General features: G+C 48.4%; 1 protein-coding gene across 1 annotated transcript; it reads right to left on the bottom strand.

The window, feature by feature from the left end:
* Nucleotides 1-8,002: 8,002 nt before the first annotated feature.
* Nucleotides 8,003-13,287, bottom strand: LOC123413269 (vacuolar iron transporter 1-like). Its single transcript, XM_045106209.1, has 4 exons — nt 13,040-13,287; nt 9,836-9,921; nt 8,392-8,506; nt 8,003-8,300 (listed from the first exon to the last, which is right to left on the bottom strand). Exons 1-4 carry the CDS (start codon nt 13,285-13,287, stop codon nt 8,003-8,005), a joined length of 747 nt encoding a protein of 248 aa, XP_044962144.1.
* Between the last annotated feature and the right edge of the window lie 11,573 nt (nt 13,288-24,860).

The following is a 24,860-nucleotide window of genomic DNA, read 5'->3' as shown; positions in this document are numbered from 1 at the left end:
AGTAGCACCTTTGTCCATTGTCTTATTGGGGAGCAGTGGCCAGGACAAAGGCAGTGGTAGAGCTTCTACCATGTGGATGGTGGGAGTCTCTTGAATGGCGTTCCACACACTTATGTATTGTGGTCAGGTGTTTGCTTGCGGGCGATGGGCATCATGACAATCGGTCTCTTGGTCCTTAGAATCAAATTCCGTCAGTTTTGAGCGCCTTGTCTTGCTCATCGCCCCGCTGGCCACCTTGTGCAATCCTTTCCTTCCGGAGTTTGCGGGACCTCTTGAGTTGGTGTAGAGCATCATGGAGGCAATAGGTTCGACTGCCAAAATTTGCTTATTTTCTTATTTGGCCTAGAGTCTACGCAGTCAAATGGTTGGATATTATATACGGCTTAGAGCCCCTGACATCTAGAGTTTTATGCAACTTACATTCACGAAAATTCGGGTTATGGCGTAGAGACCCTATACCAAAGTCACCAAGGATAGGAGGAAGAGGTAGAGTAATGTTCAAGCCTGTTGGCACATGCCCGATCAAGCGTTGTACGTCGGCTCTTTGACGAGTACTTTCCGTCGACCGAACTCGTACGTACAGTCGACCGAACTCGTACGTACAATACCACGCTGATCGATTCATCCTGAGACAAGGTGCACGTACAAAGCTAGCTAGCAAGCAGCCTAGTAGCTGGATGGATTTTACTCGGTGTCCAGCTAGCTTCGAATACTAGCCAGATCAAGTCGTCGGCAGAACACTGGAAAATACATGCACGCAAGACAACACTAAGTCACCGAGATTGATGGCTACGGGAGCGTGTCGCTCCCGAATATTTTTGTGTATTGCTTTGATCTGAGTTCAATATTACAGGGGTACTTGTACGTATATATAGTAGCTAACCAAGACAACTACTAATCCTATACCTACACGGTGACGGTTCCAAGTCCAAGCCGGACTAGGACTCGTGGTTAATTCCAACAATCATCCCCCTAAACACGATGTCCTCACTTCACAGCTTGGACGCCGATCCTTCTCCGCATCTCTGTAAACTTCTGTCGTCCCAAAGACTTGGTCAGGATATCTGCAAGCTGGTCGTCAGTGCAAATGTACTTGACGTCAATCTTGCTTTCTTCCACGCACTCCCGTAGGTACCGATACCTCGTATCGATGTTTGTGCATCTATCATGACGCACTGGATTCTTCCACAGAGAGATTGTAGACTTGTCGTCAACGTTGTGCACCACTCGTTCCTTACCTGTAAGGTCACCGAGTAGCCTTCCTAGACACACACCTTGAAACACCGCGGTTGCAGCTGCAATATACTCTTCTTCACGTGAGGATAATGCGACCACTTTCAACTTTTGTAATAGCCAACTCACTATATTTCCTCCCAAGAAATATACCATGTCCGAGGTACTTTTACGGTCGTCCACATCTCCTGACATGTCGCTATCACTGTAGCCCAGTAGCTCCAGCATCTCCTTCTTCTCTCTCAAATAGACACAACCAAAGTTTCTTGTTCCTTTGATGTACCCGAGTATATTTTTCACAGCTACACAATATTTCATCGTGGGTGCTTCCATGAAGCGACTCACTATGCCAACAGAATAGGCCAAGTCCGGTCTTTTATTTGTGAGATACCTCAACTTTCGGACCACACTTCTATATTCCGTTGCATCAACCGCATGTGCTTCACTGTCCTTGCTTAGTATAAATCGAGGCTTCATCGGAACATGACTTCGATTGCAATCTTTAATGCCACAACTTTCAAGTAACTTCTTTGCATATGCCTCCTGGCATAATGTGATCTCCTTCGACTTTTGTTGTACCTCGATCCCAAGGTAGTAACACAAGAGCCCTAGATCAGCCATCTTGAATAGCTCCTTCATTTGTAGCTTGAAGTTTGCAATCACCTCTTCGTCAGCTCCAGTTATCAAGAGATCATCCACATAGATGCCCACTAAGAGACGATCATTGCCTTTACCTCGCTTATACATCGTATGCCCCAGTGGACTCTTCTCAAATCCAAGAAAAATCAATGTACTGTCAAGCTTGATGTTACATGCCCAAGGAGCTTGTCGTAGCTCGTACAACGCCTTGTGTAGCTTCAATACCTTGTGTTCCTCTCCTTGTTTGATGTATCCCGGTGGTTGCTTCACATACAATTCTTCTTCTAACTCCCCAGTCAAAAACGCGGAGTTCACATCCATGTGACGTATCCTCCAAGATTCTTGAGCCGCGAGAGCAATAAGTAGCCTCATCGAATACATCCTTGCAACTGGAGAAAACACTTCTTTGATTTCCACACCTTGCTCTTGCACGTTTTCTTTAGCCACGAGTCTTGCTTTATGCTTCACCAAGTTTCCTTCGACATCCTTCTTGACTTTGTACATCCACTTGAGCTCTATGGCACTATGTCCGTTGGGAAGATCCACGAGCTCCCATACTTTGTTGTCTCGGATCGACCTCAACTCTTCATTCATAGCATAACTCCAACATTCTTCCATATTTGCGTCTTCAGAAAATTTCGGTTCCTCGATCTGCAAACATAGTTGCCCTTTACTTTTCATCTTCACCGAATTTATTTGAAACCCTTTCACTGGTTCATGTGGCCTTTCTTCTGTGTCCAGTGCTTTCGAAAGAAACGACACATCTTCTGAAGTTGCCAAACTTCTCGTTTCTGGCATTTCGGACTCTCTCGAGCTGGTTGCATTTTCACCAGATGAACCAGCCATGTAGTCATGCATTTCTTCACGTGCATGTACTTCTCGAGATGTCCCACCAGCGCCTTTCAAAGCAGCACAAGGCCATGCAAAGGCTGAGCCGTTGCTGCTTCCATCGATTGTGGTGGCTGCCACTACTGTCGGCCTTGCTTGCGTTATTTCCAGGACGCCTTCCTCTAGCCGGTTTGCTGCATGGCACTCGAACTTTGTGTTATCCACCTGCATGCATGAACTCGTTGACGTGTCGGTCGCCTCCTTGCTCGCAAGGTCACTTGTAGAGTCTGGTACGAGCATTCCTGGCACGTCTTGCATAGCGCCTCGTTCCCTCGACTCAGTGCGCGTGGCTGACACATCAAGCATCGCCCAACATTCTTCTGTCGTGCCGTCTGATCCGAGTCTAGCTCGACGAGTGTGGTGGTCATCTGGTCCGAGTGCAGCTCGCCGCGTGATGCGATCTTCGGGCGACACGTCTTCGTCGTCTTTTAACGTGACCACACCGTCACGTATTGTGTTATGAACTTCTGGCATCATAACTTTGCTCGTGTCTTGCGCGACCACACCATCACGCCTTGTGTCATGGGCTTCTAGCGTCATGACATCACCTGCTTCTAGCGTGATCACACCGTCACGCCTTGTGTCATGGTTCTCTGGCATCATGACATCAACTGCTTCTAGCGCGATCACACCGTCACGCCTTGTGTCATGGTTCTCTAGCGCCATGACTTCGCCTGGTTCTACCGTGACCACTCCATCACTCCGTGCATCATGGTCTTCTGGCACCATGACTTCGCCTGGATTTACTGGTACAGATGCACTCACCGGATCCATGTCCAGCTGATCATGATCATGTGGATCCTCTTCATCCACCAGCTCGCACATCAGCATCATATCCCCATCGTCTCCTTCCTCGGCCATGAGTGATTGTTGCTTCGGTGCTTCCTCGCAGTCAGCCTTGAAGTGACCGAGGAGGCCACACTTATGACACCTCACTTTCCTGATGTCAAACTTCCTCCTCGGTGGTGCAGGCGCATCCTCGTCGTCCGAGTCGGCGAAGTTCTTTCTTGCTGCTGCTCGTGGATCCGCCTTGTTGTTCTTTTGACAGGGCAATCCATTGTGCCTTTGTCAGCATCAGGTGCTCACTCGCCTCTGCGTCGCCGAAACTGAGACGAATTCTCTCGTCGTGGGCCTTCAACCTTCCGACGAGATCCTCGACCGTGAGAGTCTTTAGGTTGAGACATTGCTCGATCGACGTGACGATCTCGATGTAGCGTGTCGGCGCGGCGCGCAAAAATCGTCGGACGATCGCAACTTCTTCTAGGGTTGAACCATAGCCCTGTATGCCATTGACGAGGGTCTTAAGACGGGAGGCAAACTGATCAACCGTCTCGCTTTCCTCCATCTTCAGTCATTCGTAGCTTCTCATCAAGGACCGAAGGTGTGCTTCCTTGACACGTTCATGACCCTGGTGCAGGATCTTGATGGTCTCCCATGCCTCCTTCGCTGATTTCTTTCCGACGAGGTGTTGCAGCACATCCTTCGGCATGGCGGAGTAGATCGTCGTTAACGCCTGACGATCCGTCCGATACTTTGCCGCGCCCTTCGCGTACTCGGCGCCGCCGGGATCGACAGCTTCCCAGAATTCCGCTCCCTCCATCGCGACCTCCATGTTCATCGCCCATAGTGCCTCTCGATCCAGCCGAGGGAATTGCGACCCCCCAACCATCGGCATCGGTGCTTTAGCTTCCGCCACAACGATCTCCTTGCCCGGGTTTGACATGATCCTTCGATTGCTTTCCGAAGATCACGCCAATAAACCAAGCTCTAGATACCAATTGTTGGCACAGACCCGCGTCGGACGTCGCTCCGGACGAATACTTTCCGTCGAAGCACGTACGTACGCAGCAGTAGAAGACGCACGTACAGCCTAGTTGCGCGTACGTTCCTAAGCAACCAGTCAGGCAGCTGGATGGATTGTAGCAGCGGTGGCTAGCTAGCTTGCACTGCAACTGGGTTGATCGATTTGAACTAGCACAAGTTGCCGAGACACATGAACACGAGGCAGTACAGGTTGGATGGCTTCGGGAGCGTGTCGCCCCGTTAATTGCTTTGTATTGATCTTTGATCTGAGTTCAATATTACAGGGGTACTTGTACGTATATATAGTAGCTAACCAAGACAACTACTAATCCTATACCTACACGGTGACGGTTCCAAGTCCAAGCCGGACTAGGACCCGTGGTTAATTCCAACAAAGCCCCTAGAGAAATTTAGAAACCATGGGAAAAAATTCAAGAAATTTGTTGCAGATTCAAATCCTCTTCATATTTTGTAGGTGGATACCAGCCCCATCTACAACTATGGAGGAGGCATGTCAGTCCCGCTAACTAGGATAACACAAACCTGGTTTTTTTAACCAAAAGAACTCGACAATGTTGTGATACCATCCTGAACAAGTCTTCATTGCAAAGTTCCAAGAAAAGTTCATGAAACATTGCCTATCAAAAGTGTTGTCCACCCACCGATATATTACACGGTAGTATAAAATTTTGCCAATAAATTACCAATGAACCAGACATAAATCTTTGGCACCCCAAGATTGGAGCTGATTAACAACTTCATACACACATTATAAGTGAACAAATCCGTAAAACTTGAATCTTTCGAGGAGAACTGAGGAACTATACCATGTCATCTAACAGTACATCTAAGGAGAAGACAACGACATGACCAAATTAATGCGCCATGTGGAGTGCCAAGAAAAAATGCCTCCTCGATTAATGATATTTATGAAAACAATTCATGATTTTATTGTCCATACTCCATGGCTAAGGACAGGACAGCTCCCAGCTCAGATCGGATCGCCTCCGCCTCCGCCCGCCTCCCAGCTCAGATCGGATCGCCTCCGCCTCCGCCCGCGCCCTTGGACGAGAGCTCCGTCACGCAGCCTCCCGCCCGGCCGCCCGCCCCCGTACCGCACCGCCACCGGACCCCCTCTCCGCCCCCTTCCGCTTCGCCGCTGCCGGAGGGGACGCCGGCGAAGCCGCGCGCGCCCCGGGGATGGCGGCGGCGGGGCCCCTCGCGTCGGCCCTCGGGCTCTGACGGCGGCGCCCCGCGTCGGCGGTTGCGGGATCCGGTGTGATCTCGCCAATCGGCGACGGCGGAGGGCGGATCCGGGGCTCCATGGCCGGATCTGGCGGGGCACTCGGCCCTGGTGGTAGGGAGCGGCAGCCGGGCACGGCTGCGCTGGTCGGCTGGGCACGAGCAGTGTCCAGGGCGCGCGGTGCAGTGGCCTTGGCTGGGGGTCGTGATGGTGCGTGGCGGCCATGCTCAGCGGTCGGTGGCGGTGGATATCCAATGTAGTTCTGAGAGAAATCCTTGCTCCGGTCTTCATCGGATCCGCGACCCGCGGGTGCCGCTATCTTTCTTGGAAGTGTCGTTGTGGAGGTGTGTTGTTCCCCTTCGTCGGCCGCTGCCCGCACCGCCACCTGCGCCCCCCAGGTCCTGATCTGTGGGCCTCTCTCCTGCGGATTCTTCGCGGTGCCGGCGTGGTTGCCGGGGCCCTTCCTGCGGGTGAAGCCGGTGGAGGAGATTCGAATTGGGGGAAACCCCTTTGTTGGCTCAGGACGGCCGCGCCGACGACGACGCTCAAGGGCGCCGTTATTCTTTTTGGAGACGTCGGTATACATCTGCTCCTCTGCTCCCCTTCCTTGCCTCTCGGGTGAAAACCCTAACTCCGGTGGGCGGCGGCGGCATCCTTGACGTCGTGACCTTCCTGAAGGCGTCGCCTTGAGGGCTGAGTGGTGGTGGGCACTGTGTGGGTCCTGAACGGTTTCTGGTGGTGGGCACTGCTTCGGGGGAAACCCTAGAATCTGGTCTTCCAGATCGGACGATGGCGGTACTGCGGTGCCGTTTCTCTCTTGGGAGCATCGTTTGTGGAGCAGCGCTGGCAGACTGAGGCAGGAGATTGAGCGGCTTCGTCTTGCACGGAATTTTGATGGAGCTGTGAAGTCATGCCTGGCCGACAGGTGCTACGCTGAGTCATGCCTGGTTGGCAGGTGCTTCGCACGATAGATCTCCTGGAGTCTTTGCATCTGGACGGATGAGCGCAGGGCGGTGGCGCCGTTGGGCGCCGTGGTGGCGTCGACGGATGATTGGACTGGCAAGGATGATGCGGATCTCTTTCCTGAAGATGGGTCAGTGGTTCGAGGATGATGGCGGCTGGTAAAACGTGTGTGTGAGGTGTGCGTTTTACGTGTGCTGCACCGGCTGTTGTTCCCGATACGTTATGTGGATGGATTGGAAACAACACCGGTCTTAGATATGTTGAGTGAGAGCACTCCACATTATCGAGTTTGTAGGTGTGAGTGGTGGCTTTGGGTGGATTGATATATATTCTTGTTAGACTTTGTGAAATAATTAATAATAAGATGGTTGCATGCATCGATTGATGCAGAGGCCGGGGGTTTAACCTCCTTCTCTTAAAAAAAAACTCCATGGCTAAGAAACACGGGGTTTTCAACAACGAACACCACCAGATTCACGATCATCTCGAGGCGAATAGGAGACCCCAGAGCCACGCGGCAAGATGGTGCTCCTTCCACAAGTCCAAGTTCCATTGAACAAATGAATGTCAGGATCAAGCCCAACAAGTGTCCACCATGCCCCACTAACAAGATAAAACAATAATATGTACTACTAAACCTAGCCTCAGAAACACATGCACCACCCTGTCAATGGTTTTTATTATTTAGCCTCGCAAAAAAGTGCATTACTATTATTGTATTTAATCCACAAGCTCAATTGAAGACAATATATCAACAGTGGCCTCATAAATAGGCATTGAAGTAGAATGCTACAAAATATATTTTATTTAAATATTATATTTACCCGTCTCCCAATGACCACGTATATTCCCTTTTGTACTCACAAAACGATAAGTATTGTATAGTTATATGATAAAGGAAATATATTTCAAATTCAGCTCAGATAAACACAACATACATTCTTCCACATTAGAAGGAAATGATATTTCAAATACTCAAGACGGAGTTGAGCGGTAGATTAATTTACACAAGCCACAATAACATTCCTCCTCTCCCGGCACCTTCATTTATTCACTGCTGGATAAATATGCCAGCCATACCCATTATGATAGTTCAGAAGCAAACACAAGCACGTCAACACAAAGAAAATGAAACACACAGAACTGAAAAATAAACGAAATACTCCCTATCTCATGTTTCTCTCATTCGCTCAATGGTATTGAAACTTTGGATGGGTGATAATTTGTACATCGTCAAGCTTGCACAGCTTTGGCGATTCCATATGCTGCAGCGGAAGCAGCAGCACCGATAAAAGTAGTCTGGAGAGCACTGAAGAGTGGGCGGCTTCCAGTGAAGCGGCCCTTGACGTAGCCAAAAAAGAAGAGCGCGACAAGCGTGGCCACGACCGATGTGAGCATTGCATCATAAGCTGTGGAAATGAGCATGTAGGGCATGAGTGGGACCAGCCCACCGACAACGTAGGAAAGCGCTATCGTGAGAGCGCTCTGCAGGGCTCTTCTAGGGTCCGGCTTCTCTAGTCCCAGCTCAAATCTGAATTAAATAATTAAGAGCAACTTAATATAAATTCCGCATAGTAGAAGACTTGCCTCATCACACATTCATGTAAAGAACAAAAACATACCTCATCATGAACTCGAGCCAAGCTTGTGGCTTTCTACGCAGGCCCGTAACCATAGGGCCATACTCATGGGGTTCGAGTCCATAATTTGACATGATCTCTCCGATCTCAGCAGCCTCTGGATGCTCATAATGATAATGCCTAAAATTAGAACGCCAATAGTTAGAATTCTGCAACGCGCATGTGAATATATACATATGTATGAGTACGTACTTTTTGACTAACTAGCAAAAGGGCCCGTGCGTTGCAACGGAAGAAAAAAATACCACACGCTTTTAAATTTTTTATAATCATTTTGATTTATTAAAATAATAAGCTAACTAACTAATGTAGTCAGTCCTATCCTATTTTGTTGAGAAATCAACCCGTCCATTGTTAATTCCACCATGATGAGAAATTGAGCGGGACAAGCAAAGCAAAACAAAAAGGCTACGTGAATTGATCAATGGATTGTTATCTTATTTCACTCATGGGATAGAGAATGTGGGATCAGATGACAAACTGAAGGTGGTGTTCCATTCTCTGTCTCTACAACAATACAATCTTACATTTAATACATTCATTAATTATCAAACAAATCCCCACAAAACAAAATTTTTTGCCGGTGTTTGGCACACGGTTAGAGGCATGGGGAGGGAATCTCACCAGGTGATGAGTTCCTGCCGGAGGAGGGGATACGATGAGGGGAGCAAGGATTAGGCGTCTCTATCTGACCATAAGGAGTCGCCGTTGCCGCGCCATAACCTTGGAGTTCCCCGTGTGAGTCATGGAGGCCCGCCTCCACCTGCAAGTACTTCGCTCCGCCGCGCCTTATCCGCGCGCCGCCGCCGTTCTGCATCGAGCAGACGCATCATCTCAATCAATGTAGCTGTCGCGTTGATTTGATCCAGAAGTTGTGCTCGAGCGCCGAAACGGGGGCAGCAAGCGGGCAGAGGTACGGCCGCGGAGGCGGGTGGGTTGAGATCGACAACGGTGGTGGTTGAGGTCGGTCGCGGCGGCGAGTGGTGTGGCAGCGGCCTGGGCACAGGCCAGGGTGGACCAGGGTCGACGCGATGCGCTCGAGCGCCGCAACAGGGGCAGTGAGCGGGGAGAGGTACGGCTGCGGAGGCGGGTGGGTTGAGATCGGCAACGGTGGCAGTTGAGGTTGGCCGCGGCGGCGAGTGGTGTGGCGGCGGCCTGGGCACAGACCAGGGTAGCCCAGGGTCGACGGGAGGAGGCGATGCGTACGGGTATAATTTTTTCAGCGAATCGTTTTTTCCTTTTGCGTTCCAGATAAATGATGGAGCGCGGGTTGAATAACAAAAATTACAGGTTTTTTTTTGTAAAAATGCCTCGGTGGGTTTTCCGACGGAAGCAATAGCCTCTTTATTATTAGGTATAGATATAGACTAATAATTGGGAAAAAAACATGTTCAATATTTTTGGTAAAAGAAAACATTCAAATTACCGATGTCAGGGACCGTGATGATCTCCTCTTGCTCCCTACTTAACTCCCGCTCGTAATGATCTGCCTCGCTCTTAGCCGCCAAGTACCTATAAAACGTTGTATTGCAGAGATGCGAATATATCTCAAGAAGGTTAAGCAAAATCGATAACCTTATACCTGTGTAAAACACTAATTAATTGCATCTGTTTTAAGATACGACTTTTCTAACATCCTTTCTAAATTTGTGACCGTTCAAGATGTGAAGCCCTGCAATGCGATAATACGTCAACCCTCTCTACCATGTCAACTAGGGTAATTTCAAGACACTATCCAACTTACTCCTGAATCCTGATAAGAGAAAAATAGTTAATATTTGATTCTGACTACTTAATGATAAAGTGCAAGTTTTGACACAAGTTATATAAACAAATGTTCCAAACTGATTTAATGATCACTTCCATATAAAGAAAAAGACACTAGTATGTGAGAGGCGAAATGGTAGCGTGCATGGCTACCAAGATGAACAGTAAAACATGCCCAGGTGTATGTGAGAGACTAAATTTTACATGTACATCAAAGACATAGACATATGCATTTTCATGATTTTAATAGACTTTTGAAATTTGGGAAATTAATTTACAACGCTAGAGTACATTCTCAGGTGTACGCTTTTTAATTTCTTCTTTGATATACCTCATAATACATACATCTTATATGTTGAAACATTATCATTATCTTACTATGTAATATGTGCATGGAATAATTATATTATGTCCTCTCGGAATGGGGATCTCGAAAAACTTACCAACATTTCAACTTAAAATTGTACTTTCGTACTTACAAAAAGCACATATGATGTACCACATATATTAGAGTTTGAGTTAAATTGCCAAGTAATTAATTGTACTTGCCACCTCAACTCCCAATCATGGATAAAAATGGTTGCAGCTAACATAACACAAATAAAAAATTGTACATTTACTCTACAGATTTATTTTTGGAAAAGAAGCTTAATTTGCTAACCCTGGTTTATTCACTAATGATACACAAAGCCAAATTATTATTATTTTTGACCGGCCAAAGCCAAATTATTACTCCGTGTATTCACTATTATAAGATGTTTTAGTTTTTTCCTGATTCTTGTGTATTTAGAAGCAATTTAGTATGTTTGTTCACTCGTTTCACTCTGTATGTAGTCCATATTGAAATATCTAAAACATCTTATATTTGTGAATGGATGGGGTACAAGATATGGAGAAAAGACCATGCTAAAATGCAATAAGAGAAGCATCAAGTTAAATCTAACATAAACAAAATCATATCCTAAAACTAATAATTCCCGCACTATAAAAGCATGTGCCAGAACTCTATGAGCCAATAAGCCGCCAAGAACAGACACTGTAAATTGAACATACATTATAAGTTTACAATATTGTTTCAACTCGTTCTAATAAACATCAGGAGCACGGCGGGCAAAGTCTAAAGCCCGTCCAAGATATCAATGACTAAAACCTCTTGTGCCATAATCATTAGTTTTTTCAACTTTAGATGTAAAATTCCTTTAAGACGCTCCGACTTACCTCCTACATGGCAATATGAATATTTAATCCTAACCATCCATTAGCAAAGGTTGGTCATGCCCAAGTTTCACTTATGGCAAGTGATTTTGGATGTTTTAGAAATGAAGGTTTCATTGCAGAACATAAATTTATTTCCTAATCATAAAGAACCCTGAATATACTGCTGGAGATAGAACACCTATATACTTATCTTGTTCACAGCAAATATTAGTACCACACCAGTGAATTACAAACTTCATGTTTTGTATAGATATCACAAAACACCATTTCTTGTGGAAGATATTCGTGTACAACATTCAGAGTGAGGAAATGAATGTATAGCATCTGGACCATAAATTTGCATTTTGTATTGGGCAGTGTACGTATCATATATCTATCTAAAATGTAGACAATGCAAACAAATATAGGTTAAACTCAACTATGCACCAGAGTTAGCTAGTAAATAAAGCAAGATTGATAGTACTTTCTCCATATCAATTTACATTGCACATTAATCTTTTTTTAGTTTTATCAAATTATATCATGCATATTAGAATACAAGATAAATGTAACCAATGTGTGCACGATCATCTAGGATAGACGCTCCATCAGCCGATGCAAGAGGACGAAAGGACGAAATCATTATTCTGCCCTTCTCAGCGATCTTTGTCATAAATTAAACTCGACATGCAAGTATTTCACGATCTGACCTTTTAACAACGACATAGCCCGTTGCGGTACTGTCCAATATAGAAACGCCGAGCTAGATAGCGTTTCTGTCCTTGCTCACTGCCAGGCCGAGCACGCGTATGTGACAGGCCAAAAACGCAGAGCTAGATGTCAGAAACGCCATTGACCCCGGCGTTTCTATGTAGGGCAGCAACGACGAAGTCCTTGACATTTCTATGTTGATTGGAAACACCAAGGCCTTTGGCATTGCTGCCCTACATAGAAACACCAGTATCAGTGGCGTTTTCAGAAACGGGATCTAGTTCTACGTTTCTAGCCTGTCACGTACGCGTGCTCGGCCTGACAGTGGCAAAGTGCAGAAACGCTATCTAGCTTGTCGTTTCTATGTTGGACAGTAACATCACAGGCTATGGCGTTGTCAAAAGGGTTAGATCGTGAAGAAATACTTTCATGTCGAGTTCAGTTTGTGGCAAAGATTGCTGAAAAGGTCAAAACAATGATTTCGGCCGATGCAAGAAGCCTAAACAACCCCTCTTAACTTGGTTTTGTTATGAGTAATTTTTATGGTATGAAATTTAAAACGAAACAAAGAGAGTACATATAATCACTACAGTTAGTTAGGGCTGTATTTCAATTCCAGCAGCATGTATAGTCGTTGAACATTTATTTAAATATTATTTGCATGCGGTGAAATGTCCATAATAACCACACGCGGTTATAGATGGACTCTTAGGTAATAATGTTATGAATCATCAGATCACACAGAATAAATGGGTCATATATTCGTGGGTGCGTCTGAATATTTCTGTTATGCGTAGAGTACAGTGAAGAGCTATACGATCAAACTAAGCGTTTCACTAATGATGTTTTCTCGGTATTGAGCTAGTAAGAAGTACTCATTAACTAGGCTAGGCTAGAACAGAGTAGCTGTAGATGTGGCTGATACTTATTGGTGTCTAAAAGAGCAAGTGATTACCCTCCGAGTTCCATGGAGATGGCGCCTGCTGCTACCTCGGCGAGGCCAGTGGTGAGGACGAGCGAGGATGGTGCGCTCGCTCCCGACAGCCCTGCGGCAAGGGCGAAGGGAACGGTGAGGCCGTCTGAGACGCCCATGATGACGTCGCGCACCACCTCCCCCGCCGTGAAGTGGTGCTCCTTGTGGCTGCTGATCAGCTCCTTCTCTAGCATCGTCGGCTGCTCCCGCCCTTCGCCGGCGCCGGCCATCTTCACCAGGCGAAGCGAGCACGCTAGACTACTGGAGATAGAAGGACGGGCTGGCTAGCTCTACGCGCACGTTCTTCTTTCCAGGGCTTTGGTACGTTCGGCTGTCGTGACGCGCGTGTGCTCTCCACGGACACGAAGAACCACTCTTATGTACTTCCTCTGTTTCAAAATAACTGTCTCAACTTTATACTAGCTTTAGTATAAAGTTATACTAAGCTTAAGACAGTTATTTTGGGACGGAGGGAGTAGTACATGAGCTCCTAGCAATTCCTGTTACCAGTGTTAGACTATATATACGTAGCCCTGTATGCATATACTGTATATTGTATTGTATCCTTGGGTACCCTTATATAATGAGATAGCCACATCCCGTTTAGGGTGTCGAGCACTTCCCAAAACGTTATGTCTTACATGGTATCAGATTAGGTCACGATATCTTCCGCTGCACCGCCGCCGCCACCACCGCCACCGACCCCTGGCGCCGCCCCGACTGCCGTGGCGCCGGCCCTCGTCCCCGCGTCGCCGTTTCTCGCCTCCCGGCCCCTGGCGACAGCCTATGGGGCCCCGGCGTCGCCTTGCAATCCGAGTGGATCGGATCTCACCACCCCGCCTGGGGCTACTGCCACGGCCGGTGCACCTCATCCCGGCCATGGCGCACCGCCGTCGTCGTCCTCCTGGACGGCTCCCTATGGCGCGTCCTCGGTGCCGCAGCACTACGCCGCGCCTCCCCCGCCCTACTATGGCGCGCCGCCGCCGCCGCACCAGTCCATGCCACCGCCGCCGATGATCTGCGGGTCGTCTACCCCGCATCACTACTCGCCGCCGACGGTCTACCCCGCGCCGCTCCAGTCGTCCCAAGGAGCCGCCGCCGCGTCACACTACGGGGCCCCTGCCATGGAACCCTACGCCCCCCCCCCCCCCCCGCGCTCGGCTCCTCTGGTGCCCCGCCCTACTCGGTGGCCGCTGGTCATCCCGGGGCGGCCCCGTCGATGGGGTTCTATGCACCACTACCGGTGCATGCTGATCCGGCCGCCCTGCCGTCGCCGTTCTACTTCTCGCATCTCCTGCCGGTGAAGCTGGCGTCGGACAACTACTTGTCCTGGTGTGCCCAGGTGCTGCCCCTTCTGCGGAGTCGCTACCTCGAGGGCTACGTCGAGGGCTCTATCCCGTGTCCGCCGCCTCATCACCCGGCGTATCACACGTGGGTGGCTCAGGATCAAGCCATCCTCTCCGCCATCCAGTCCTCGCTCACCCCGAGCGTCTCCTCGCTGGTAATCTTCGCCGCTACATCCCGGGAGGCGTGGGCGGCGCTTCACACCAGCTTTTCCTCCCAGTCTCAGGCACGTGCTCATTCTATACGCACCGAGCTGGGTGAGACTAAGCTTGGTGACCTCAGCATCACGGACTACTTCAACAAGATGCGGGGTCTAGCCGACACGTTAGCCTCTGTTGGCCAGCCGCTACAGGATGAGGAGTTCACCACCTTTGTGCTTAACGGGCTTGATGATGATTATGACAATCTCATTGAGAACGTCCACGGCCGTGATGATCCGCTCCCGTCTCGTGAGCTCTATGCACGGCTCCTTGGCCGTGAACAGCGCATCAAGGCGCGCCGTGTCTCCCCTGGCCTTGCTGCTGCCAATGCCGCGACTCGTAGCAAGCCCTCGCGGTTTTCTGCCTTCAACACCAGATCGGCGTTGTCACCAAAACAGGCTTCACGGGGCAACGCTCCGACCATCACGGGCGGCAACCGGCCGGTGGCGTGCTGCTCCTCTTGTGGCGCCCCGCAGGCCTGCCAGCTCTGTGGAATTGAGCGGGACATTGCCTCTCGCTGCCATCGTCGCTACAAACAAGACTTCCTTGGCCTTGGCAACAATGGCAAAGGGAATGATAAGCAGGCTGCTGCTGCGGTGACGGGTCATGATTCTGGACGCACGCCATCCTACTCCATTGGTCCTGCTTGGTACATGGACACTGGCGCCACCAACCACCTCACCAGCGAGATGAGCAAGCTCTCTACTCAGGAGCCATATCGCGGTCATGATCGGGTTCACACCGCAAACGGAGCAGGTATGCGCATCTCACATGTTGGTCAGGCCTCTCTCCTTACACATAATTTTCGCCCATTGCATCTCTCCAATGTCCTTCGAGTTCCCTCCGCTACGCGCAGTTTGTTGTCCATTCCTCAACTCACTCGTGATAATAATGTCCTTGCTGAGTTTCACCCTTTTCGTTTCTTTATCAAAGACCGGGACACGAGGGCCATTTTGCTTAGTGGTCGCCTTCGGCATGCCCTATATGCTCTTGATGCGCCGCCACCACCTTCCACGCCGTCTTCTCCCCAGATGTTCACTAGTGTACGTGTGCCATCTACACACTGGCATGCACGCCTTGGTCACCCGGCGGACCCCATAGTTCGACACATATTGCATCGTCATGATCTACCAGTTGTGTCCAATAAAAATGCTGAAACTATCTGTGATGCCTGTCAGCAGGGCAAGAGTCATCAACTTCCGTTTTCAGATTCTAGTCGTGTTATGACACATCCTCTTGAGCTTGTATTTTCCGATGTATGGGGTCATGCCCACACATCCGTGAGTGGTCACAATTATTATGTCAGTTTTATTGATGCTTACAGTCGATTTACTTGGCTATATCTTATTAAGCGCAAGTCTGATGTATTTGATGTCTTTGTTCAGTTTCAAGCCCACGTTGAGCGTCTCCTTAAGCACAAAATCATTCATGTGCAATCTGACTGGGCGGGTGAATACCACCACCTCAACTTGTTCTTTAACAAGCTTGGGATCTCCCATCGTGTGTCATGTCCTCATACCCATCAACAAAATGGAACTGCCGAACGTAAGCATCGTCATCTGTTCGAAACAGGACTAACCCTACTAGCTCATGCTTCTGTCCCTTTTCGTTTTTGGAGTGATGCCTTCTCCACAGCGTGTTTTCTTATAAATAGGCTTCCCTCACGACTTATAAAAATGAAAACCCCACTTGAACTCCTACTTAATGAAGTTCCAGACTACACCTTTTTCAAAGTGTTCGGGTGTGCATGTTGGCCTCATCTACGCCCGTATAACAAACATAAGCTTGAGTTTCGGTCCAAGAAGTGTGTTTTTCTAGGGTATAGTTCTCTTCACAAAGGGTACAAATGCTTACATGTCCCTACCAATCGCGTCTACATCTCCCGTGACGTTGTGTTTGATGAAAACGTGTTCCCATTTTGCACACTTCCGACTCTTCCTACCGGTCAGCCGTTACAAGTACCCATGCCTATACCTTCACCTGACCAATTTGTTGATGTTGCATATACCCCTGTGTTGCTTCCTAATCATGCTGCAGGTATTGGACGTGGCGCTCGCCTGGAACTACTTGAGGAGAGGATTCCGGACGGTGCTTCTCCGGACGTGCATGGGCCATGCATAGCGGGTGGAGCCTGCAACACCCGCCCGCCCGTTCCTGTCGCGCCCGTGCTGGCGCCCCTGCGCGACGTGCATGGGCCATGCATCGCGGGTGCTGCTCGCTCCGCCCGCCCGCCCGACTCCGCCCCGCCCGTGGCCTCCGTCCCGTGCGATGTCGCTGCGCCCTGCCCAGCGGGTGGAGCCCGCTCGCCTGTCACGCCGACGCATGGCTCCACGCTGCTGGTCCCGCCGGCGCCAGCTGAGCCTGCCTCGCCTGGTGCTCAACTGGCCTCTCCTGTGTTGGCCACTGCTACGCCCGGCTCTCCGTCGGCCTCGCCTGGGCTGGCTACTGCCTCGCCGGATCCCGGGCTTCCGAGCAGCCCTGCGTCAGCGGTCTCGACTCCATCATCTCCTACGCCAACACTGCCTGCCCCGCCCGATGTCATGCATCGTCCTCGCACACGTAGCCAATCCGGTGTTCTTTGCCCCAAGCAACGCACGGATTGTACGGTTGCGTGGCTGGCTGCGTGTATGGCTCATGTTGCTGCTGATCCCACTGCCGAGCCTCGTCACTTTCAGGCTGCACTCAATATTCCACACTGGCGTATGGCAATGCAACAGGTAGTTCAGGCTCTTCATAAGAATAATACTTGGCGTCTTGTTCCTCCAGTTTCTGGTGTCAATGTTATTGATTCCAAGTGGTTTTTTAAAGTAAAACGACATGCTGATGGCTCCATTGAACGCTACAAGGCAAGGCTGGTTGCCAAGGGTTTCAAACAGAGGTATGGTCTTGATTATGAAGACACGTTCAGTCCAGTCATCAAACCCACTATCATTCGATTGCTACTGTCTCTTGCTGTTACTCGAGGATGGTTCCTTCGTCAGCTAGATGTGCAGAATGCTTTTCTCCATGGAGTTCTGGAGGAGGAGGTTTATATGCGTCAGCCACCTGGTTTTGTTGATCCGGCTCGCCCTCATCATCTCTGCCGTCTGGTTAAGGCATTGTATGGACTCAAGCAGGCCCATCGTGCATGGCATGCTCGTCTTGGATCTGTTCTTCGGGCTCTTGGGTTTACTCCCTCCACTGCTGATACGTCGCTTTTTCTCCTACAGCGCCCTGAGGTTACGATGTATCTTTTGGTATATGTTGATGACATCATTCTCATCAGTTCCTCTGACTCTGCTGTTGATCGTATGGTGAGTGCCCTCAGTGCTGATTTTGCTGTCAAGGATTTAGGTGCTCTGCATTTTTTCCTTAGTCTGGAGGTTTCACGTTCTTCTGCTGGGCTGACTCTCTCTCAGAAGAAGTATTCCTTGGACTTGTTGCGACGTGCTGGTATGCTCAAATGCAAACATGCTGTCACCCCGATGTCTGCCACTGATCGGTTGTCTGCTCTTGATGGTGATTCTCTATCCTCCGATGATGCTACTGAGTATCATAGCCTTGTTGGTGGTCTACAATACCTCACCATCACTCGACCTGATATTTCCTATGCAGTCAACCGTGTGTGTCAATTTCTGCATGCACCCACGACATCTCATTGGTCAGCAGTGAAACGCATTTTGCGCTATGTCAGCCGTACTGCTTCCTATGGCTTGCTACTACAGCCGGCACCTTCGTTGGAGTTGTCTGCTTTTTCTGATGCGGACTGAGCTGGTAGTCCTAACGACAGGCGATCCACGGGGGGATATGCAGTATTTCTGGGTTCTAACTTGATCGCCTGGAATGCTCGTAAGCAAGCAACAGTGTCTCGCAGTAGTACTGAAGCTGAGTACAAAGCTGTTGCTGATGCAACTGCTGAGATTATATGGGTACAGTCTCTATTGAGAGAGTTGCATGTTACTCAAGCTCATCCTCCAGTTCTGTGGTGTGACAACATTGGTGCTACCTATCTTTCATCCAACCCAGTGTTTCATGCCAGGACTAAACACATTGAAGTGGACTATCACTTTGTTCGGGAACGTGTTGCACAGAAGCTACTTTCCATCAAGTTCATCTCATCAAAGGATCAACTTGCTGACATCTTCACGAAGCCTCTTCCACAACCACAGTTTGTAGGCTGTAGGCGCAATCTTAACTTGCTTTGTACTTCAGGCCACAGTTAAGATTGAGGGAGGGTGTTAGACTGTATATACGTAGCCCTGTATGCATATACTGTATATTGTATTGTACCCCTTGGGTACCCTTATATAATGAGATAGCCACACCCCGTTTAGGGTGTCGAGCACTTCCCAAAACGTTACGTCTTACAACCAGTACAGAAGTGGTTCATATTTTTGTGATTTTGTTATACTCGATTGTCATACCCACCCGATACAAGCATGCTAGGAAATAACCGGCCTCTGAGTAGCAAAATACACATAGCCAACACATCAAACTCTCAAGAAAAAAACATGACATCAGAATTTAAACAAATAAAGAAACAAGGCCTAGGTACTGGGGTGCATCTCTAAAAACTACACCACTATCCATGCAAGGAGAAAACCTCCCTCACCCTATGCTACCACCCAATTTATCTAGAGCTGCCACCAGATCCCTCGTCCGCCGCCATCTCACCTGACACCCCTTCCTCCCCCGCCGCACCTTCTTCCCCTCGCCGCCGCTTAAGCCATCCTCCGCCAAAGTTTGGATGGCTCTGAGGAAGGCGGCAGCGGGGCCCTTCTCCGGCTTCACGGTGCGGGTATGACGGCTGCGTTTCATGGATTAGGGACGGCGGTCCCTTTGGTGAGGCTTTCCCGTCCGATGGTGCAGTGGGGCTGGCGGGCCGTCGGAGGTGGGCTTGGGTGACTAGCGGATGGAGCCGTTTTGTTGGTTCGGGCTGGCGGGCTCCTAGAAGTCGGCTTGGGCAGGTCTGGTGATGACCTGGTGGCTGACAACGCCATTTTGTCCGCTGCCTACTATCATGCCTAGTTGTGTTCCAATCTTGCCAGACTTGGCCATGTTGGCTAGCTAGCCGGTCATTAGTTTGTGGGCGGAGTGGGAGGTGGGGATCCAGATCAGGATAATTCCATATTCGGCACCTGCAGGCCAGCCATGATGGCGTTGACGCCCGCGGGTTACAATTTTCTTCTTGAAGATGCCTTTTGGTTCCTCCCTACCTCTTCCCACCCCACTGTCTATCGGGTGAAAACCCTAACTACGGTGGGCGGCGATAGTGCTTAAGGCGTCGTGTCCTTCCTAAAGGTGTTGTTGTGATAGCTTTGTGCTAGTGGGCACAATTTGGATTCGTTGGCAGGTACAGGTAGCGTGCCCCTCTTCCTCCAAGGGGCGAGGGGCATCTGTTTGAGGGGAAACCCTATATCAGGGTCTCCGGATCAAATGATGACGGAGATTATGGTGCCGTTTTCTGTCCTGAGGCATTGTTTTGGAGTAGAGACTTGCTGGAGGCGCCAACAAATGGAGCCGTGTTGCATATACCACATTGAAGATGAGGGTCTCGGCGATGTGGAGAAGTGGAGCCTCGGTGTTGGACGCGGTTTGATGGACGCGCATAGGCTGGTGGCATTGTCTGATGACGTGGCGACGTCGATAGTAGATGCGCTCGACAAGGTATATGCAGTGATTCCTCCTGAAGATGGATCAACGGAAGATTGCGGTGTCGGAGCCGGGAGCATGCGCATGTGGTGTGTGTTGTTGGACCCCTAGACCGTTTGGTGCTCCATGCTTGCGAGGCGGGTGGCTTTGTGAGGCGACAATATTAGAGGATGTCTGTTGATGTCGTAAGGGCACTCTTTATACTTGTACGTGTAACGATTTTGTTCGTCTCGAAGGTGACTTTGGGTTGGTCTTTGTATTTTTTTAAGACTTTGTTGAATACCCTAATATAGATGGTTGTATGTATCATTTTGATGCAGAGGTTAGTGGTAATCTTAGTTTTTCCTTTTTAAAAGTATATTAAGGATTTCCGTGCGGCGAGAGCTAAATAAAACGAGTTGACGAAAATTTGCCATTCAGATGTAAATTCCATCTAAAGCCATGTGGCTTGTCCCTGAATGGGTATCATATTGTCAACAGCTCATTCCACCCAACAAGGCCTGGAACCAACAGCCTATTTGATAGCCAATTGGGTAGGGGAATGGAAATTTGCATCAGGGGGTTTACGAAGGGTTTATACATGGGAAGTAGAATTTTACTTCCATTTTCTTGTTTGGTTTATGATGAAAATTAATGTGGGATGAAACTCTGCCCATGAATTAACAAGGTACATCCCAGGAAGAAAACGGTGGGAGTTGGCTTTCGCAACTCCCATGCCCCTTTCCACTTAGACTTTCATTCCCTCTAATTAATCAGTAGACTTTTAATCTCTGCATCCCATAACTCCTATTCCCTATCTCTAATTCCCACGAAGCAAACACGTTGTAAGTCCCTACCGAAAGAAATGTCAGGTTCGATTCGTATTTTCCTAGTGGGGACGTAGTGTTAAATTTACAGATTTTTTTTCTGAATAATTTTCAGATCAATTGCATGAACGATAAATGATTAATTAACCAGTTGACATTTCGTTTTGGTTGTTCGTGCATGCCATACCATACCATGTGTACTACTGTGTACGCCGCGCCGGGATGCATGTCCTGTTTATGTGCCATTGTGTGCACATACAATTATATATATTCAAGTGGAGTTGGTACTGACAGTCTGCCAGGTATTAGTTGGCATGACCGCACAATCACTACAGCACTATATCAGCTGGTCGGATTTGATTGTTTCCCATAGTCTAGCAGATAAAATTTTAGGGTTTCGACATCTTATTAATTTTATATAAGAACTACTTCTTGAGATGTTGGTACATCTGGATGCACAGGCTGACAGGCTGCAAAAGATGCTTTTCTCTAGTATCTAAATGAAAGTTGATTTGACACTTAAGATCAAGTGAGCCAACAATGTCGACACCACCATTCTAGAGTCAATCATCAAAGTAGGCCTTGCAGCCGGATGCCAAAACCAGAACGGTACACGCGGGAAAATGACAAGCTCGAACGTATGCGGGCTTCCCATTCGCATCTGACATCAAAATTTGTAGCAAAACCATATATATGATCGTGATATTGTTGAGGGAGACAGTCCCACGCATGATAGAAGATTGATTAAATTCCTACCATCTGCGAACCACTTCACATGCACCATGAGTCATGCCGTTCCAGGGGATGGGCAGAAAGCTCGAAGCTCAAAGCACGACGCTCGGTTTAAGGCTCAGAGGGCGAACTACCTGAGCCCAACCCTCTGACCAGTTTCTGAAACTCCCAATCTCGATCGAAGGCACACACAATTTTTTTAGACATGGCCTTTGAAAAAAAAATCACAATATAGGTAAGCCTTCATCCATAAAATATCCTAGCACTTTTTTCTTTCACCAATAACATTCAGTGCCGTCAAACCATATAATCCCATTTCTCTATTATCTATTGACAGTTAAGATCAAGTGAGCCAACAATGTCGACACCCCAGTGTATAGAGTCACTCATCAAAGTACCCCAAAACTAGAATGGTACATTCGGGGAAATGGTGAACATGATCGTGCGCAGCATTCTCATTTGCATTTAGCATAAAATTTGCTAGCAAAACCATTAGATGGTCATGACATTGTTACGTGAGATGGGGCCACGCGTGGTAGCTGATTGATTAAATTCCTACTACTTCCGAACCACTTCGCGAACCACCTCACGCGCACTAGGAGTCACGCCGTGCCAGGGAAGGGCAGAAAGCTCGACACTCGAGGCTCGGGTCAAGGCCGAGAGGACGAACTAGCTAAGACTGGGGTCATTAGCTCCCATGCGACGCCGTTGAGTTGAATTATCTCTCATGCGACGTCGTTGGTTATAATGGCTCTCATGCGACATCTCCGAGCGCAGAAATAGCTCAAACAACACAACCCGTTTACGGGGCTGGCTGACTGTTAGTTAGGCTGAGATTTGGTTAGGAATGTGCTCTGACTGGTGGGGTCCACCTAGGGCCACGTCGTCAAGAGTCAACCGTCCACTACTCGACCAGTGATTGTGTGACCATACTCGACTCGACCGTGCATGACTGGGCGAGCAGCGCCGCCGTGTGCATCTTCTCCGGCAGAGGCAGCAGTTTCTTCTCCGCGGTGGTGGAGCGCCTTTCTCGGCAGCGGCAGAGCTATTGCGAGTGAGTATTTTCGAAACCCTAGTCCCATTCCCCAGAATTTTGGATAGATCTGTGGCCTCATGCTCTGTTTCTTGGCGATTTAGAATCTCGATTGGATAGGAGCGCCGGGGCTGAATTAGATGGAGCGAGGAGACAGTGCTTCAAATCGGTAATGCCACCCCTCCCTCTTTTCTCTTTTAGCTGTTATCAAACTCGATTTGGTAGTGACCGTAGCTTACACTGTCGCTGCCCGCCATTGACAAAACAGGGGAGGTTCTGGTTCTGCCACCACATTCGCAATAATAGTGGATTTTTCCCTGTAAAGCCAAGCTCAGTGATGGCAGTGTCCAAGACATTTATAGAGATACCTCCGTGAGGTTGGATGTCGAACTTGCAGATGTTGATCCCCAGGAATTAGAGAACATGAAGGAGAAGGCCGTGGGCAATTTGGTGGAGAGAATTGGGGAGAGTATTGTTTGGGGTCCAGAACAAGAGGTATCTCTGCAACGTTTCGACAACTATTATGGTGAATATGTTAGAATTGAAGATGGAGAATCCATGGTTGCTGAAATTGATCAGAAAGAAGGGTGGGCATGCAAACAAGTAACATTTTATGCAGAGCTAATTGATCTGCAAACTAACTCCAGAGTTGGTTATATGCCATCAAAGATGGCTGCACAGCTGGAAGATGATGTGTGGGTTTCACAAAAGAATGGTACATTGGCATTGTTGACTGAACCGACTATAGTAGATGAAGATACAGGGATTGATGCAGATGGAGAGGAGGGAACCCATGGTGCTAGGAAGATTGTTGTTGACTGGAATGTAGTAGAGTTGAATGAAAAAACAGATTTGGTCATTGCACCAATATCTGACATTGATATGGCCGAAATGTTTGGCATTCAAGTTGATGACAAAGATAAGGAGAAGGATGACAGTTCCTTGCCTACTGATGGTAACACAGGCCCTAGAAATGCAAATGAGGATGAAGAAGAGATGATGAGAATGGCTGCAGATGATGTGGATGGTACAAATGATAATGAGCTGGTTTGTTTGTATGACAAAGAGAACCCAGTTATTGAGGTGGGAAAGTTGTGGCCAAGCATGGTTGAGTTTAGCATGTCTTTCAGAACCTATGCAGTGAAAAAAGAGTTTGAGGCCAAGACTATGTGGGCTGATCGAAAGAAATTTTATGCTCGGTGCAAAGGTTATGGTGGTGGTGGCAATGCTTGCAAATGGTACATATCTGCCAGACTACAACCTGATGGAAGTACAGTAAGGGTAAATCAAATACCACACCAGCATGTATGACCACTTCACAGAGAGTTTCAAAGATGACATCTCAACTTTGGATTACAGAGAAGATTACTCCTATTTTAGCCAAGACTCCAAACAGTATTGCAAAGAGGCTTAAAGTTGACTTGTAGAAGCTGTACCCCATCCAACTGCAATATACCACAGTGTGGGAAGCAAAACAAAGGGCCATGAAATCATTGTATGGTGACTGGACAAATACATTTAGGATGTTGTATAGTTTTAAAGCAGAGGTGGAGAAGATGTCACCTGGAAGTGTGGTGGAGATAGATACAGAGGTAACAGCGGATGGCAAGGTTTAATTCAGCAAGTTTTTTATGTGTTTGAAGCCTTGCGTAGATGGATTCAAAGCAGGTTGTCGTCTATATTTGAGCATAGACTCATCTTTTTTGACTGGATAGTGGAATGGTCAGTTGGGTGCATGCAATGCTCTAGATGGACACAACTGGATGTTCCCAGTTGCAATAGGAATGTTTCAATCAGAGACGGAGGCATCATGGATATGGTTCATGATGCAACTGAAAAAGATGCATAGGGCCAGTTTCTCCTTTGGCCATCCACACAGATGCATGTAAAAGTTTGGAAAATGCAGTAAAATAGTTTCCCCCCATGCTGAGCAGAGGGAGTGCTTTGGACATATGTGGATGAATCTGGTAAAAAAATTCAGAGGAGATGAATTTGGGCGCATGTGGCCGGCAGCAAGATCGTACACCAGACAGACACATTCCTATCACCTTGGTAAG

Source organism: Hordeum vulgare, chromosome 7H (assembly GCF_904849725.1).
Source record: "Hordeum vulgare subsp. vulgare chromosome 7H, MorexV3_pseudomolecules_assembly, whole genome shotgun sequence".
Lineage (NCBI taxonomy): Eukaryota > Viridiplantae > Streptophyta > Magnoliopsida > Poales > Poaceae > Hordeum > Hordeum vulgare.
This window is presented reverse-complemented; position numbering and strand designations above follow the sequence as displayed.

Bases quoted from the DNA above. Each gene is read 5' to 3' on its own strand.
- LOC123413269 (XM_045106209.1), bottom strand. From the start codon at position 13,287: ATGGCCGGCGCCGGCGAAGGGCGGGAGCAGCCGACGATGCTAGAGAAG. The intron at 9,922-13,039 runs GTAATCACTTGC...AACGTTTTATAG, and splicing joins ATCTCCATGGAACTCGGAGG to GTACTTGGCGGCTAAGAGCG. The intron at 8,301-8,391 runs GTATGTTTTTGT...TATTTAATTCAG, and splicing joins TGGCTCGAGTTCATGATGAG to ATTTGAGCTGGGACTAGAGA.